The sequence below is a fragment of the Equus caballus genome, chromosome 13, assembly GCF_041296265.1.
Source record: "Equus caballus isolate H_3958 breed thoroughbred chromosome 13, TB-T2T, whole genome shotgun sequence".
Classification (NCBI taxonomy): Eukaryota; Metazoa; Chordata; class Mammalia; order Perissodactyla; family Equidae; genus Equus; species Equus caballus.
In genome coordinates this window covers 37,070,804-37,089,241 of record NC_091696.1, presented here as the reverse complement: position 1 = coordinate 37,089,241, position 18,438 = coordinate 37,070,804, and the positions used below count along the sequence as shown (strand labels likewise).

The 18,438-nt window shown below is 44.9% G+C and overlaps 2 protein-coding genes across 4 annotated transcripts in view; one reads left to right on the top strand and one right to left on the bottom strand.

Annotated features, from left to right (window-relative positions):
• ABCA14 (ATP binding cassette subfamily A member 14) overlaps positions 1–666 on the bottom strand; it is a 205,015-nt gene extending 204,349 nt beyond the window's left edge. For 2 of the 3 annotated variants that reach the window (XM_070232208.1, XM_070232210.1), the window contains exon 1: positions 332–487. The gene's annotated coding sequence lies outside the window, so the exon portion shown is untranslated. Of the gene's footprint in view, positions 1–331 lie in introns of all 3 variants that reach the window. The other variant, XM_023616173.2, reaches the window with a different exon arrangement.
• Positions 449–17,133, top strand: CRYM (crystallin mu). The gene is made up of 8 exons (XM_001494669.5): positions 449–660; positions 1,127–1,280; positions 3,112–3,174; positions 8,193–8,294; positions 10,246–10,429; positions 13,759–13,880; positions 14,568–14,652; positions 16,786–17,133. The coding sequence occupies exons 1-8, from the start codon at positions 491–493 to the stop codon at positions 16,848–16,850; spliced, it is 945 nt and encodes a 314-aa protein (XP_001494719.1). The 5' UTR covers positions 449–490; the 3' UTR covers positions 16,851–17,133.
• The last annotated feature ends 1,305 nt before the right edge of the window (positions 17,134–18,438 follow it).

Here is an 18,438-nt window from a genome sequence, read left to right as displayed (position 1 = left end):
GGACAGAATTGAAAGGAAAATGTTTTTTAAATAACTATCTCCTTTCGTCTAAGATCTCCTAGCAGCAGGCAATAATGTAAGAAAAAAAGCGAGCTCCGCCATCGTTTGCCCCATCTTTCCTGTCTCCTCTTTTCTCAGGCACGACGACGGAGACAGCAAACAGCAGGGCTGATGGGGAGGTGGAAGGTGGGGCGCCAGAGCCCTTGCAAGGAACGTGACTACAGCTAATTACAGGAATTGAGAAAGTGGACCCAAGATTACTAACTCCCAACCCACCACCCCAACTCCAATCCTCGGGAACCGGTGGCTGGAGGGGACCCAGCTCGCTCACCTCTGGAGGTGGGGGTGGGCCGAGACCGGCGTCGCTCCGCCCCCGGAGCTGGGCGGGGACCAGTAGGCGGCACCGCACCACCGCGCGCACTCAAATAGGGCGCAGCCCCGCGGACGCGGATCGCTGTGGCCGCGCTGAGGATAGAAGGCAGGCGGCGAGATGAGCAGGGCGCCAGCGTTCCTGAGCGCGGCCGAGGTGCAAGAGCACCTCCGCAGCTCCAGCCTCCTCATCCCGCCTCTGGAGGCGGCTCTGGCCAACTTCTCCAGCGGCCCCGATGGAGGGGTCATGCAGCCGGTGCGCACCGTGGTGCCGGTGGCCAAGCACAGTGGGTGAGTGAGGAAGGCCGGGGCCAGGGGGTGGAGAAACTGGAGGGGAGGAAGAAGAGGGGTGCGAAGGGAAGCAGCAGGGGCGGGGGAAAGGAAGGGAGGGCTTTCCTAAGCGCTGCTAATAACAGCTGCTACTTAATATGTGCGCTACCCGCTGGGCCAAGTGGCCGCTTTACAAGATTTACCTTATTCAGTCGGTAGGTATGGATGCCACCATTTTACTGGAGGGAAAACTGAGACTCAGAGAGATGAAGTGATTTACCCGATGTTACACAGAGAAGTAGGGTGGCTTTTCTCATCCAGACCTGGACTCTTGAATATGCTCTGCATGCTGCTTAAGAGAAGGGCAGAGGAATCGGGGGAAGGGAGAGGGCCAGAAGGGCAGAAACAGAGGGAAGAACCTGGGGGACTTGATAAACACCCCAGTTTTGTTGGGAAGGGGTTGAAGCTGCTCCCTCTCTCCTCATAGTTTCCTGGGGGTCATGCCGGCCTACAGTGCAGCAGAGGACGCCCTGACCACCAAGTTGGTCACCTTCTACGAGGGCCACAGCACCACCTCCACGGTCCCCTCCCATCAGGCCACTGTGCTACTCTTTGAGCCCAGCAATGGCTCCCTTCTGGCGGTGAGCAACTCCTTGCCTGGGGTGGAGCCTGGTCGCTGGGCCCAGAGCTATACTCAGAAGTTAGGTCTGCCTCAGCCCCTGGGGGAGTTTTGATTGTGGCCACACATACCCCTCTGTAAGCGATTGGATAGTAGAGACGGTGAAGGTTATCTGTGACCATGTGTCTGTTTCTAGGACTGCCCGAGGACGCATAACACCACCAGAGCCCACTGCTGCTTCAAGTGTATGACATTGTGGAAGTATTAATCTCGTCGTTCTTGTCCTATACCAGTTACTCCAAATATACAGCCTGAACAAGCCCAGTAGCCAAGGAAACATTTACTGAGTGAATCTCTGCAACCTGGAAGAGAAGGGTGTTCTTTAATCCCTGAGAGTCTTTTCTGAGGGGTACACAGTGATCTGTTTTAATATCTAGTAATAGTATTAAAAAGTAGCGGTAGCCCATATTTATTCAGCACTTTTTATGTGTCAGGGACTGTTCAAACACTTCACATGTATTAACTCTCTTAATCTTAGAACCATTCTACGAGGTAAGTAATACTATTACCCCCATTTTGCAGATGAGGAAACTGAGTCATAGAGCAACTATGCCCAACTTACCCAGGTTTACATAGCTAATAAGAGGCATGGCTGGACTTCAGACCTATGCGGTATAAGTCCAGGACCTATACACTCTTAAAACTACACTCTACTTACTGCCTTTCTAACTGCCACTTACTGAGTACTCATCATGTGCCAGGCAAGAGGAATTGATCTCATTCAATTCTGACAATTCTTCTGTGGGAGTTCTTACTACACCCCACATCTCCCAATTTCTAGGTCTGTCTGAGCTTGTACTGTTAACTCCTGTGCTCTGTGCCCTCCAAGCTAGCTCTGAGACCAGGCAGTAGAGACGTCATCAGGGACAATCTCTAATTCTACCCAGACATCCCCTGGATCCTTAGATCTTCCTTCTCCCCTGAATTCCTGGCTCTCCGAGGAACTTGGCTGCTCATTACTCCTCTGGGAAGAATATCTAGCTCTTCCCAACCTACACTCATCCAAGGGAGATGACATCCATGCTACCCACCAACAGTGATGCCCCAAGAAAGTGAGACCAGCTCGGGCTTTGAAACTAAATGACCAGGCCTTAGATCCTTCCTGAGTCTGCTCAGTAGCTAAGTGATTCACTTCCTCATCTATAAAATGAGAATACTCATTCTACCTCCTGAGGGTCAGCTGAGATGAATAACATATAAATGGAGGAGGAGAGTGCAAAGGATGGTGGTTATTAGCCAGGCATAATTCAGAATCACCTAGGTAGTTTTTAAAGACAAGGATGTGTGGGTCCCACCCCTAGAGATTCAGATTCAGTTAATCTAAGGGTTGTGTCTGGGCATCTGTATCTTCACAAAGCTCCCCACATGTGAGGCAGGAGTTGGGAGCCACTGAGAAAGAGTTTTAGGGCCCTTGCACAGATGTCAAATGACTTACTCTGATTCCTCAAGTTCCTCCTTAATTTAGTGTTTTGAGAATCTCGGGGCAAGAAAAGATAATGGGCAGTTCATGAGGGCTTGCCATGTGCTAGATGTGTTCAATGTCAATGCATTTAATCCTTACAAACCCCTCTGAATGGTTGGCATTATCTTTGTTTTTACAGGTGAGGAAATCAGGGCTTAGAGATTAAAAATATTTGTTCAAAGCTGTATTTCTCGTAAGTGGAAGAATTGGATCCAGGTCTGACGCACCCTTTGTAGGATACTATGATACTTCGTAGGACTACCCTTGGAGAGCTACTTCTCTCTGCTTAAATAGTGGGTAGGGGTGCTCACTGTCTGTCCTTTCCTCCAAGGTCATGGATGGGAATGTCATAACTGCAAAGAGAACAGCTGCAGTATCTGCCATTGCCACCAAGGTAAGACCAGTGCCTGGCTGTGCTGTCAAGGTGAGTCGGTGGGTGGGGTTGGATGTCTCAAGCCTGAAAGTGGAAGGAAGTGAGGAACTTATTTTGGTTTCCTTTGGACATAGCTGGATCCATGTGCCAAATACGGGATGTCAGGTGAGCACAGTGATTCACAAAATTGTTAGCTACCGTTTAATGAGCAAACCAGATTCCAGGTACCTCATATGCTTTGTTCCTGATCTTCACTTCAACCTTGCAAAGTAGATATGATTATCTCCATTTACCCCATGTAAGGAATGTGGCTCAGAGAGGTTATGTGAGTTGCTCAGGATCACACAGCTACTAAGTGATAGAGCAAGAATTTAAAACTTGACCTCCAACTCCCAGGGCTGCTTTCTTGCCCTTGTACAACACTGCTTCTGTTAGATCAGTGTGGTTGTCCCATAGGCCAGGGACAGTACTGCACAAGAAGCAGAGGGGGAACTGAACAGATCTGAGCCAGACTCATGCATTCGTTCAACCAGTATTGACTGAATCCTACCCTATGTCGCGCACAGTTATAGATGTTGGGGATACGGCAGTGAACAAGACAGAGAGTGGCAGACACAGGGGAGGTGAGACAATAAACAAAGTAAAAACTAAAACACACAGTATGATTTGCTAAAACATAATTAACCAAAAACAACAAACCCCTTTTTAAGTTTAATAATATGCTAGGATTTGCTAAAACAACAACAACATAAAACACATAGTATGTTAGAAGGATGAAAATAAGGTTGACTTAAGAGTACTGGGGAGGGGTTACATTTTAAATTATCTAGGAAAGACCTCACTGAGAAGGTGACATCTGAGTAAAAACTGAGGGGAGTGAGTGAACCAGGCAGGGGCAGAGCTCTCTAGGCAGAAGGTAAAGCAAGTGTTGGGGGCAATGACATCCCGAAGCAGTGTTGGAGTATCCCACAAGAAAAACAGTATTTTTAGAGGTTAGAGTTAGGAAGAGGAGGCTTTAAAATTGGGTGTCTGTGGGAACGATTGGAGACTGGAATCCTTCCCATTAAATGGAGAATTGCAAAGTCTGGGAATGCTGGTTTATGAGGTCTGAGTATATAGAAAATGTGGGATCTAGGGGAGGGTTGGCACAGCAAAGACCCGGTGTTCAGACTGTGGGTGTGTTAAAGTCTTCCAGGCACATGATGGGGAGGGAAGAATGAGAGGATTAATCTGGTAATTGTATAGGAAGGGAGTGGACTACAGTATGCACCTCAGTGAACTGGTTTTGTTTTACTTTTTTGTTTGTTTGAGTTGTTTGTTTTTCTTTCTTTTCTTTTCTTTCTTTCTTTTTTTTTTTTTTTGCTGAGGAAGATTGGCCCTGAGCTAACATCTGTCACCAATCTTCCTCTTTTTTTTTTGGTTAAGGGGGATTAGCCCTGAGCTAACATCTGTTGCCAGTCTTCCTTTATTTTGTATGTGGGTTGCTGCCACAAGTGGTGACAAGTGACAAGTGGTATAGTCCACACACAAGAACCAAACCCAGGCCCCTGAAGCAGAGTGCACTGAATTTAACCACTAGGCCACAGGGCCAGCCCCTGTTCTTTTAAAGTTATATCCAGACCCAACTCAGATGGGATTAGTCGAGGGGCTCCTTGAGATTGTTTGCTGGTAACTTAGGAACAGAGTGACTCTAACAATACTGCCTTCCATTTGTGAAGCACTTTGGTATTTTTCAAACTAACTTCCAACCCATTTTCTTGACTTACCTTTGGGTTTCTGTGAAGAAGGCAGAGCAAGTATCATTGGCCTCATTTTGCTCCAAAGGAAATGGAGACTAGGGTTTCCTGAAGTCACATAACCCAAGTTGCTGTGGGTCTTGTCTCAAATCGGTAGTTTCCACCCCAAACTCTGCAGCAGCATCACCTGGAGGAGTTTTTAAAAATTCAGCTTCCCAAAACCACTGACTCAAAACAGCTGAGGGTGAGGACCAGGAAACTAGTTCGTTTTAATAGTCTCTGGTTGAGTCTGAGGATCAACTAGGTTTGGGGAGCAAACTGTTCCAGACCCAGCCCTCAGTTACCCTGGGCTTTGTTGCACTGAGAAAAATCTGCACTCCCAGGAGAGCTGAGAGTCATTGGGTTGAAGCTTCAGCGTTTAGGCTGAAACAGCTTTGTTCCCAGGGGCTCAGATGGGTTATTTCTACAAGGCACGAAGCGTCTATTTTACTTTTTGCCCTGTGAGAGTAGAATGACTTCTTCTCCATCACTTCTCTTTCCCTTAGGGCTTCGGGCAGGAGGATGAGAAGTATGGGACGTCTTCAGGTCTGACAGACACTATAACTTCTTTGCATTTGGGTTACACATAACCTTAGTTGGGGACTCTGACATGCTTTCTCAAGGTGACAATATGTATCAGACATGCATTTATTTAACAGATATTTGAGTGCCCACTAGGTGCCAGGCCCTGTGCACAGCATGGGGCATAGAATCATGAGCAAAACCAGACACAGTGCCTGCCATCATGGGGCTCAGAGTCCATTTGAGGAGACAGATATTATTCCAAAGATCATACCAATAAATGTGAAACTACAGCTCTGACAGATACATTGAATGAAAGGGGTGAAGTGCTATGAGAGTGTAAACTGGAGGGTCTTGATCTAGTCTGTGGAATTTGGGAAGATTTTTCCTATGTAAAGGATATCTGAGCTGAGATTTGAAGGATAATAGGAATTACTTGTGAGGTGTAGAGGGGAAAGTATTCCAGGCAGAAGAAAAACCTGTGTAAAGGCCCTGTGGTTGACAGAGACACATGTGCTTGGGCAACTGCAAGGAGGCCAGTGTGGCTGGAGGACAGGAAGTACAGGACAACATGAGAGGTAGCTGGAGAGATGGGAGGGCCAGACCATGCAAGACCTCGGTGAATGCAAATACACTTTCAAACTCTTTGTTTCAGTGAGAAACCTAGCAGGTTCATGTACATGTTTTTAATTATCTTCATGTTTTTGGGAAAAGAATGAAATGCCAGTAATCCTGTTATGATTGAATAAATCGTATAAATGTTATACTATTTAGGAAAAGAGATGTCAATTTTAAAATTATTACCAGGGCAGCAAATTATCAAGTAAGACAACCAATCGGAATTAGAGGTTTAGTTTCAGAGGTTGAAGGTTATTTACAGGACACTGAAACAATTTCTGAGGCCCAAGAATAGATTCATATTAGCTAAGAACAGAAAAATATTGGTTTAGTTAAGGAAAAATCACCTAATTCTCCTTATTGGACAAAAGCGTAAGATTGCTAGTTTCGTGGATATTGTCATCTTGAAACCTTTTCCAATTAGCTTCTTTGAAGTGTATTTTATGGTGCAAGATGGTATCTCTCCTTCTGCAGCAATAGGAGAGATGAACATCTGCTAATATTTCTGAGACTCCTTTTTGCTGGGAATTAATAATTAAGAAGACTTTTACTTTTAAGGTTACACTCCAGAATTTCAATAATTAGCATTGTAAGAAAGAACAGATGCAAGGAGCTCAAATTTTACTAAATGAAATAGAGAAAAGGTAGAAGAGAGTCTTATTTAATACAGATGGTTTGAGGGCCAAGAGATGTCCTTCTTCTATCCCAGTTCTCAACCAAGGACAATTTTACCACCTGCCCCAGGGACCTTTAGCAATGGTTGGAGTCCTTTTTGGTTATCACAGCTGCAGGTGTTGGGGGTGCTAATGGATAGAGGCCAGGGATGCTGCTTAACATCCTATAATGCACAGGACCACCCACCATCCACTCACCCGCCACTCCCCACCTCCCACCACCTGCCGACAAAGAATTATCCAGCCCAAATGTCAGTAGTGCTGAGTCGAGAAACCCTGCTCTGTTTCTTATAGGTAATAGTAGATATGTGCCAATTCTGTGCAAACAAGACTGTCTCGGTCCTCATGGGGCCTACAGACCAGTACAAGAAAATAAATCTCTAAATAAATAAGTGCTATTAAGTGGTGAATTCTATTAGGGATGTCAAAAAGACTTTACTAGAAGGATGACAAGTGATATGAGTTGATCATAGAACCGCACTCCCAAACACATACTCGCTTAGCAGGTGCCAAAAACGCCAGCTCTACATTCCTCTTTAAAGGAAGACAGAGGGTGAGAAAGAATCAACAGAGAGTGGGCTCAGCAAATATAGCTGAGAACTCGGCTCAGCAAATATAGCTGAGAACCCTGCATCCAAGGATGCTCAGGCATCCAAGGGCTCAGGGCTCTGAGAAGTGGGTGTTGCTTATCATGTCTCTGAGATGGGGTAGCACAGGAGAGAGGATGTGGGCTTTGGAGAATAAAAGATGTGGTTTTAGAGCCCTGCTGTGCCATTTAGTAGTTGTAGGACCCTGAGCAAGCTACTTAACCTGTCTGGACGTCAGTTTATTCATCTGTAATAGGAGGAGAACAATAGGAATATCTAGCTCATAGGGTCATTGTATGGACTCAATGAGATCATGCAGGTAAAGCATTGGCATACATTAGTTACTCAGTGAAGGCTCCTTCCTTCCCTCTCGACTCTGTGGAGGGCAAGCAGAAACACAAAATGAATCCCCATGACTGCCCGAGAGTTTTGTTGTTGCTGTTTTTAGTATATTTGTCATATAACGTTGTGTAAACTTAAGGGGTACAACATGTTTATTTAGTACATTTATGTATTGTAATATGATTGCCATTGTAGCAGTAATTATAACTTTAGTGATTGGGATAATTAAGTTCTAGTCTCTTAGCTAGTTCGATATTATAATACAGTATCGTTGTCTGTATTCGCTATATTGTGCATTAGATCTCTAGGGCTTGATCTAAAAAAGCCAAACTCTGAAAAACAGAGAATAAAATGCTGGTTACCAGGGGATGGGGGTTGGGGGGATAGGACAAATGTTGCCTGAGAGTTCTTGAGGGAGCTGAATATAGGACAGTAGTCACTCAATAGTCAAACTATTATTTGTTTTTTACCTGGCTGCCAGTGTCTTCCTTGACCTTTTCCATCTCATTTATCTCAAATAGTTTTTGAAACCGCCCAACAGTCAAGTGTTATGCATCCTTGGGGCTGGGGTCCAGGCCTACAGCCATTATGAGGTCTTCACAGAGCAGTTCTCCTTTAAGGAGGTAAGTCAAGGGAAGGTTGTGGGAGATAGAAGGACAGAGTGGCCATGACCTTTGTCTGTGCTCCTTCACTGCAGCGTGGGTCATGCTGAAAGAGTTAGGTAGAGTCCTATCTCGACCATTCTTTTAATGACTTGCCCAGAAGTCCCATAGAAGGTGAAGAGGGGGATGGGGAGGCCTAAATCACCTCTTTCCAGTTTCCCAGCTCACAGGGTTTACCTAGGATGCAGGGAGCCTACTAGGTTAGTTAAAGGATTATATTGTATCCGTTACAGTCATACATCACTTAACCATGGAGTATGTTCTGAGAAATGTGTCGTTAGGCCATTTCATCATTGTGCGAACATCATAATGCACTTACACAAACCTAGATGGTATAGCCTATTACACAACTAGGCTATATGGTACTAATCTTATGGGACCCCCATCGTATATGTAGTCCGTCGTTGACTGAAACATTGTTATGCAGTGAATGACTGTATATACGTTCAGTTGTCCTTTGGACCCCTCTCTGTGCTTCTCTTAGGAGAATCTGGAAGTCTTTAAGTATTCAGGGTTATGGATCCAGGAACTGGGTGCGAGACCTAGAGGACAGAACGCCACAGGTCCCCTTCTGCAGCCTAGATATTGGTCCACCTTTTGCCAATTGTGGCTCACACTTCCGTCTGGAAACATTTGATGCTACCTTTTATTTCATTCTTTTGTACATGTGTGAAAGGAGTGGGACAGATTTAAAGTATTTTTTTATGATAAAAATAACACCTCTGCTTTGGGAAATGTAGACTAAAAGGAAGAAAACAAGAGAAAAATTCCCTTTTATCTGTTTTCAAAAACAAGCAGTTAACATTTTCTCATCTTCTCTCATCAGCTTTTTATAACATAGTTTTAATCATGTTAGATATACACAGTTGTGTATCCTGTCTTTTCATTGAATATTCTAACACCATCTCTTTTCCAGATTACCTGCTTTTTGTATAGTTTTTGCATAGTTTTCTGTCAACAAGGGTGGTATGGTTAACCATTCACTTATGAGGGGGCATATTGTATTATTTTTCACCTTGATTGATGAACTTAGACATAACACTTACTTCCATATTTATTATATTTCCTTATGAAAAATTGTTTAGGCCTTAATTTCACTTGAAAGCTGACAACCCCCACCCTAGATGTCAAAATGTGTTAAGTAAGCTGGCAAGTCCCCACCTCCTGGTGATGCCAGTGACCCCTCCTCTCCCCGCAGCACCTTCCAGGATTCTAACCGTAGCTACTACTCTGCCTTTTCATCTGCCGCACCATCCACTCCTCAGCCCCTTCCAGTCTTTACTTCCCTACACACTCTTCAGAGAGGAAGTTATTCTGTGCACAGCACTGCCATAGGTAATCCTTGTTGGGAATCCCACACCTGCTATGACTCCTTTACAGAGTCTCAAATTAAAGTATGAGTTTGATGCTGACTTTGCCCATAACTCATTCGCATTTTACAGCCATGAAAACTTAGGCTAAATGAGGTTAAGTAACTCCAGGAGCAGTAAATGACAGAACAAGGATTGATTCAAAGCCTACCTAGCTCCAGAACTTGCTCTGCTAATCATGAAGCTATACAATATATATATATACACTTTCTTTCTCTCCCTCTCTCTCTATATATATATTAGCACTATATGTATATTAAGCTGCTGAAGCTGTGTGTCCCAGGCTAGAACTGGAAACCTTCCCCGCTTCTTTATAAGGGGAAAGGGATAGAGAAAGGTCATTTTCAAATATCTGACCAGGTGTCTGCCCAGATTAATGCTTTACCCTTGATCAAATGCTTATTCTCCCTAGGGAATGATTTAAATAACCACAGCCCTTACCCCAGAGTAAGTCAACTTTCCCTTGACTCCCCTGGGCTTGAGGTAACATAAACAGCCAAACAATCATGGCACCAATGTCCCTCTTGTTACCCCCAATGAAGGTGAGGATATGGAACCGCACCAAGGAAAATGCGGAGAAGTTTGCGGACACAGTGCAAGGAGAGGTCCAGGTGTGTTCATCGGTCCAGGAAGCTGTGACAGGTGCAGATGTGATCATCACAGTCACCATGGCGACAGAGCCCATTTTATTTGGTGAATGGGTGAAGCCAGGGGCTCACATCAATGGTAAGCAGAGTGGCTCCATGAGCCATAGGGAGGTGAAGGCCAGATTCATCCCTCAGCTGGACCAAGGGGCCACACCTGCAGAGCTGTTTTACACATGCAAACTGCTGAGCTTTTTAAGGGCCTCAGAAACATGTGAGCCTTGAAAAACAATATTCACTCCAAAATATGAAACAAAAATCACAAACTTGAAACTAATAAATTCTGTATAATGTAACATTATGGCAAATGATCGGTCACAGCTCAGTTCTTAAATGTAATGAAGTTTAAATTACAAAAGTCAAATGACTCATTTATTCTTAACATTTAGAATTACAAAAAAATTCTTTTTTAATTGCAACGCAAAAGACATTGAATGTGACATGTGGATGCTTTTTAATATGTGTGATGGGATGGATGGGACTCTAAACAAAAAGAGTTCCCCGGCCCTCTGAAGATCCTCAAATGGCCCTGGGGGTTATAGCAAGAGCTGGTTTATATTGAATCCTTACTATTACAGATGCTGTTCTAAATTTTTTATTTATATTAGATCATTTAATCCTTACAACAACCTTGTGAGGTAGGTGCTATTATTATCATGACCCCCATTTTACAGGTGGTAAACAAAGGCAAGGAGAGATTAAGTAATTTGCCTAAAGCCTGAGGTTCTTAGTGGCAGAACTGGGATTTGAACTAGACAATCTACCCTCAGAGCCCAAGCTCTTGAATAATACTCCATATTATCTTTCAGTAAGAAGACTGGATTCTGGTGAGCTAGCAGGCGAAGACTAGAGGATTTAAAGGTGTTATCAGTGCCCCATGTTTTAGTGACAAGCACCTGGTGTGAACTCAAAAGCTAAGATCTCTGCACACGTTGGCAGATGGGCAGGCAAGAGCTGAGTACCATGATGGTGCATCCATTTACAAATGTGTACTGAATCTCTGCCATGTGCCAGGCACTGTTCTAGATACTGAGGGTGCCACAGTAAACCAGCACTCAAGGTCACTGCTTTCCTGGTGCTTACAAATACACGAACTAGATAGTTCCGACTAAAGATAAGTTCTGTGAAGAGAACGAAAAATGGCATGTTTGAAGAATGGGCCAAAGTAAATTGAAGGTCTCCGCCTGTGTGGGACTGGTGTTATGATGTGGGTCCATGGGGTGGGTAAGAGGTATGGTTTAGTTGGTAGGTAAGAGATTGGTCGGAGCTAGCTTTATGGACAGTAGGACCATTTCAGGAAGGACTTGGGAAATGAAGAGAAACCAGTTCTTGGTTAAATAAGACAACAGCTAAATCATCAGCAAGGCTGATTTGTTTTTTCAGCTTAAAAGAGCACATATTTATCATCTCACAGTTTCTGGTTCAAGGAGTCTGTGCATGGGTTAAACGGGCCCACTGCTCACACAGGGATGAAATCAAGATGTCATCTGGGCTGCAGTCTCTTCTAGAGTTCTCTTCCAGGCTCACGTGGTTGTGGCAGGTTCCTTACGTTGTAGGACAAAGGTGTCCATTTCCTTGTGGCCACTCTTAGCTCCTAGAGGCTGCCCACATTCCTTGTCCTATGGACGCTCCATCTTCCAAGTGAATAACAGAGAATCTCCATCATGTTGGATCCCTCTCATGCTTTGAATCTCTCTCCAGGAAGGCCTGACTTGATTTTGAGTCAGGGCGTCTCTTATATTTCCCTACCCTAAAGACAAATTGGTTTATCTGTTCACGGAGGCGTCAAATATACTTAAGAAAAGTATATTACAAGTGTGGTTGACTGGGAAACGCCAATGACAGATTTTGCTTACTTTACAGGTTGACTAAGAGACAGGCCCAATTCCAGCCTCCCCTGCATTTCCCTCCTCCTGCCTGCAGCCCCCACCAGCCAGTGTCTGACCCTCACCCATTCCAGCCCCATTGAAGCAAGCCAGAGCCCAGTCTGAGTCGGGCCCCTCCCTTCGCTGCCTGGCCCACCTCCATCTCCCCGAGTGGCCTCACACAACCCTTTGAGAACTCGCCCTGCTCAGAAGAACTGGGGGAACAAGTGCAATGAGAAGAGGTGGCTTGAGAAGCTAGGGTTTTTCCCACCAGCTTATGATTTATTTACGAGCTTCATTAGTTAGTGCTTTTGTTCTGTAGAACTCCCCAAACAACCTTCAAGATGGACATTTTTACACCACTGTCTTTGAGAATTAGAGTGAAGGAGAACAGCAGGCGAGGGAAAAAGTAGAGAAAACTGGACAGCAGCGTGAGAAGGCATATAAATGCTGCCTTATATTGGTATCAGGCTTTATAGCAGCTTCCAAAGACCACTGGCTGTGGGCTAGATCCAGCCAGCAGATATGTTTTGTTTGAACCATAGTGTTCTTCACACAAGAAATAACATATGCAAATAGATTTCCTGCTCCTCTTTAAAAAAAAAAAAGGGAATATCTAACAGTGGCCCTGCATTATCACGTGGCAACAATTAGCTGGAGCGAACAATGTCTCCTTTAGAAGGGCCCGCTTTCTTCTGTGTACCTCGGTCTTCACCATTTCCAATCCAGTCCCTCTGACCAGCTTTGCTCGTTTTCATTACCTGTCTGACCCTGCAGGCATTTGGCTGCAGCCTCTGCATTATCCTATGTGCCGGTGCCAGAAAGCATGATTCTTTGGATTCACTGTTACGGTTCTGGACTCTGCAGAGGATGTGAAAGCTCAGTGTCAGGATGGAGCCAATTTTTTTTTATTGGATTTTCTCTGTGACTCTGACAGTGTGCTGTTTTGTCGTGAGTTAAGAGAGAAGTGGTTGGGAGTGAGGAATGCAGACAGACAGACAGAAGGCAAAGGCGTGTGGGGTATGAATGAGCTGCAAGGGCTATCTCTGTTTCAGGGTTTTTGTAAGGAAGGCACTGCTCCTGATAAGTGGAGGAGGCACGAGAGGCGTGGCACTCTCCCAGACCTGGATGCACTTATTAGACACATAACCTTGGCAAGCACCTTCATTTCTTTCAGCCTCAGTTTGTGTATCTCTTCAATGGGAACCGGACATGAAATGTACTTGTGAAGACTATAAATAGTACGTGTGAAACATCCCACAGAGAGTAGGCACCCAGTAAATGAATGCTAAGTTGCCCCAAATCTTTTAGGAATGAGATGAGATATGAAATGGAAAGGGAAAAGTGGTAGGTATTATTCTTATTAGTGGGTATTCAGTCTTGCTGATTGGGAAGGGGTTGGCCTGGGGAAATGAAGCATTCCAAATCCGAATGTTCTGACGTGCTGTCTGTCACCTCCTTTTCCCTACCCTTCTTCCATTCTTTGGCACATTTAGTATCCCTTGCAACTATTTCTGAGCTCAGGGTCTGTTTTGCTGTCTCTCAGCCATCGGAGCGAGCAGACCTGACTGGAGAGAGCTGGATGACGGGCTCATGAAACAAGCTGTGCTGTATGTGGATTCGCAGGAGGCTGCCCTGAAAGAGTCTGGAGATGTTCTCTTGTCAGGGGTGAGCCTCTTCTCCTGGTGGGCTGTTGCCTGCTGGCCTCATCTGGATCCCAGGGTTTCATTAACTTCCCCTTCCGTTAGGCCTACTCCAGATCTCAGTCTGCCCCACCTCTTTGTGAGATGACAGCTCCTAAACATCTCTCAATCCTTTCTAATCCTCTTTCAGAATAAAGTGGCCATTATGGTAGTAACATGTATTTTCCTTTGCCTGGAGAGAGAAGCTTGATGGATTCTATTGGACTTGGCTGCCCTATAAAGCAGTAGGGTTGGCACATAGGAGCCTGTTGCAGCCTGGAAACCTTCCAAACGTGGCCAACAAAATAGGACTATGGTTGGCCACTTTCTAGCCTTTTTCTTTTGTAATCAGGGCATAGAAGCAAGAAGGGGACTGCCAAAATGAGTGTTCAGATAAGATCATGCCTGTTTCCTCACCAAGACAGTGTCCTGGCAGGACATTCCCCTGTCTGCAAATCTGTATCTCTGCATTCATGGTATCATAAAAGCAGATGCTACCCAAAAAGGATTTAAAGGGTTAGCATCCTCCCTGACATCACCTAGTGTACAAACAGTCTTTTTATCAAGTTTATCCCTTATGCAGTTCAGGGATGCCTTCCCTGCCCTGGCTTCAGGACCCAGCTGGAGCAGACATTAGCTCCATGGCCTGGGTCGCTGTGTGTTCATTTCACAGGCCGAGATCTTTGCTGAGCTGGGAGAAGTAGTGAAGGGAGTGAAGCAAGCCCACTGTGAGGAGACCACGGTGTTCAAGTCTTTGGGTAAGGGCCATTGCTCTCAAGGGCACAAATCTAACCAGAGCTCAAGTAGGTTTACCCATTGGCGGGAAGAGGAATGAGTCACCAGGCTGCTTAGCTGAATCATTGTGAAATCTATCATTTGGGTCAATTATTTACATGTCTTAGCATAATGGTTAAGCCCATGAACTCTGGAACTAGGAAGTCCTGGAGTGGATCCCCTTCTCTGCCACTCTCTGAGCATGCATTTTTGGGCAAGCGACCTCACCTCTCTGAGCCACGGTTTCTTTTCCACCTGTTACCTCGAATTTCTGTAAGAATTAGGTGAGATATGCATGTAAAACGATTTGTACATAGCGAGTGTCAGCAGTAAATCATTTACACTTAGATCTAAATGAAACTCAGAAGAAGATATCCTTCAGAGGTGGGGGATAAAGATGTTAAAAGACAGGGAGCTTAAGGGAAATGGCAGGGAAACCCAACGTGAGAGAGACCCAGACAGGAAGTACAGCCTGAGACCTCTTTTCCCTCCTTCCCTACCCTCCTGTTTGCTGTTTGGAGGAGGGCGTCCATAGGGAGCCGCGTTACCACATGAATTGGTATAGGCAGAAGCCCAACAAAGGATGGGCTCCTAGTGACAGGTGTGCCCCTCAGCCCAGCTCTCACACTTCACCAGATTTAAGGACGCAGACGTACATGGTAACAGAGCTGATATTCAGCTGATACACCTAAAATATGGAAATACTCCCAAACCGGTGAGTAAACAGAGCCCCTCAAGAGTGTCCTCTCTCAAGATCTTCCGTATTTCCTATGGTGAAGCACCCAAAGCTTTAAAGCTTAGCAGAGCATTAGGAATGCTCCACCCATGCTGATCACTCAGTATTCATGACTTGCAGGCTGTTAAACATTTTTAAAATCTCTCATGCATAGGAAGACAGGCAAAGGCAGGATAAACTTTACCCAGAGCCTGGTTCAGACATCCAGTTATGTCTGAAAGTTTCAGAGTTTTAGCAGGTCAGAGGTCAGCCAACCCCCTGCAGGAGACAGAACACTGCAGAAACCTACTCTATCGTTTTGAGCTGTTTTTGTTTTCTCACTTTTGGGAATTGGTTTATTGGCATATCCTTTCATCTAGCAGGTGCATATTAAACACCTATTACATATCAGGCTCTGTAACTGGGTGGAGCAGTAACTACAAAAATCAGTAAAAACCAGCCCCCTCCCTTTAAGAACATGTACCCGTTAGAGGTTAAAGTGTGTAACCAAAACTACAAGACAAAGACGGATCGCTAAAGGATGCAGGGTTTGGACTAGACTGGGGGTCAGCAAACTACAGCTTGTGGGCCAAACCCAGCCCACCACCTGTTTTTTGTTTTTTTTGTTTGGTGAGGAAGATTGGCCCTGACCTAACATCTGTTGCTAATCTTCCTCTTTTTGCTTGAGGAAAATTGTCACTGAGCTAATATCTGTGCCAATCTTCCTCTATTTTGTATGTGGGACACCACCACAGTATGGCTTGATGAGTGGTGTGTAGGTCTGCGCCTAGGATCTGAATCCATGAACCCTGAGCTGCCAAAGCAAAGCACACAAACCTAACACCACTACGCCACTGGGCCAGCCCCTCACCACCTGTTTTTGTCCAGCCCATGAGCTAGGAATGGTTTTTACATTTTCACGACTGGACAAAAACAAAAAAATACTATTTTGTGACACATGAAAATTCTATGAAATTCAAACTTCAGTGTCCATAAAGAAAGTTTTATTGGACACAGCCAATCTCGTTTGTTTACCTAATGTCTATGGCTGCTTCTGGACTACAATGGCAGAGCTGAGTAATTGCCACAGAGACCATATGGCCTGCAAAGCCTAAAATGTTTATCATCTGGCCCTTGACAGAAAGTTTTCTGAACCCTGAACTAAACTTTGAGGGATGCTTAAAATTTGTTTGATGGGCATTTCTTGCTTAGTGTCAAATTCCCTGCCTCACCCTGCCCCTTACAGACCCTCCAAGCCGGAGCTTACCTCTGGATACCAGTCCATGTTACCCTGATGAACATTAGCAGGACAATGTATCAGGAACCTGCCAGTCAAGGGGCCTGGGCTGTTTCAGGAGAAGTTGTTCTGACAAAAAGTGAACCACATTTCCGTCCCTTTCAGGAATGGCAGTGGAAGACTTGGTTGCGGCCAAGCTAGTGTACGATTCCTGGTCATCTGGTAAATAAAATGAAGGAACTTTGCATTGAAGTGGATGCTACAGCTCAAGGGATGTTGCCACCAAGTGTCTCATAAGTTCCAGATCAAATGAGGAAGCCCAGTGCCCAGTGAGCTATAGTTTTGTGCTTATCATGTCTTACCTTAAATAATGAGATCCCCACTTGTGTTTGTAGTTGGAAAGCAAAACTAGGTAGCCATTCTTCTGTAACACCAGACTATGCTAGCTCTCTTTCCCCCGTGTATTTCACTACTTTTGTAATTCCTTGAAATAAAGCATTTGCCAATTCTGCAGTTCTTGCTTCAGTAAGTTCTATCCCTCATGGCAAGGAAAGTGAGGGGATCAGGTGCTTCCACTCACTCCCTGGGGAAGCTCCAATGACTATAATTAAATTTTTTTCTATTTTCTAAATTGACATACAATTTACATACCATAAAATTCACCAGTTTAAAGTGTACAATTCATTGGTTTTTAGTATATTCACAGAGTTGTGCAACCATCACCACTGTCTAATTCCAGAACATTTTCATCACCCCAAGAAGAAACAGGATTCCCGTTAGCAGTCACTCCCCATCGTCCTTTCTTCCCAGCCCCTGGCAACCACTAATCTACTTTCTATCTTTATGGATTTACTTCTTCTGGACTTTTCATATTAATGGAGTCATACAATATATAGCCTTTGGTTTCTGGCTTATAATTAAAATTTCAGGGAACAATGCAGTTTCTATATTGGTCAGAACTCCTTTGATCACAAGTGGTAGAGACCACAACTCCAACTACCTCAAGCTAAGTGAATGAATGAATGAATGAAGAATGGAATTTATTGGCTCTTACAATTAAGAAGTACACAGGTAACTGGTTTCAGCTACAACTGTATCCAGGGGCTTCAGGTATCATCAGGACCCAGTCTGGCTCACTCCATCTCTCAGCTCTGTTTTCTTCAGTGTTGGCTCCGTGATCAAGCAAGCTCTCCTCTGGTAGTAGCAGAACGTTTGCCAGTAGCTCCTGAATCATAGATTGTCCTCTTCAGCAACCCTGACAGAAATAGAGAGTCTCTTCCTTAAGAGTTGAAAGATCTGGAACTGAGACTCACTGGACCATCTGAGTCATGTGCCCATTTCTGTGCCTAACATTGTGGCTAAAAGAGATGGGATACTCGGGCACAGGCCAGGGCCATGTGCCTATCCCTGAACCATCACAGCATCCAGGGGGATCTGACGCCCCCCTTGAAGTCAGGAGAGCAATCAGCCTATCTGACCACATGAGCTGACAGAATGGAAAGGGTCTCTTTATAAAAAAGATGGAGGACTGGATATTGGATAGGCAAATCTACAGCTGTCCACTACAGCATCAGTGTTGAAAGGACCACTAGAGGTCATCTAGTCCAACCTCCTCAGCGTACACATGGAGAAACTGAGGTGCACAGATGCTTCCCCCAGGACCCTTGAGTCACTAGCAGAGTTGTGTTGCCCTTGTCCTGCCAAAGAGCCCGTCCAAATCCACCCCCACCCCGGGGCTGATTACCAGATAAGTCAGCAGCAAAGAAAATCATGTTCTACTGCTTTGTTTTCCTACCCAAACTCTTCCTGGCAGGTCAT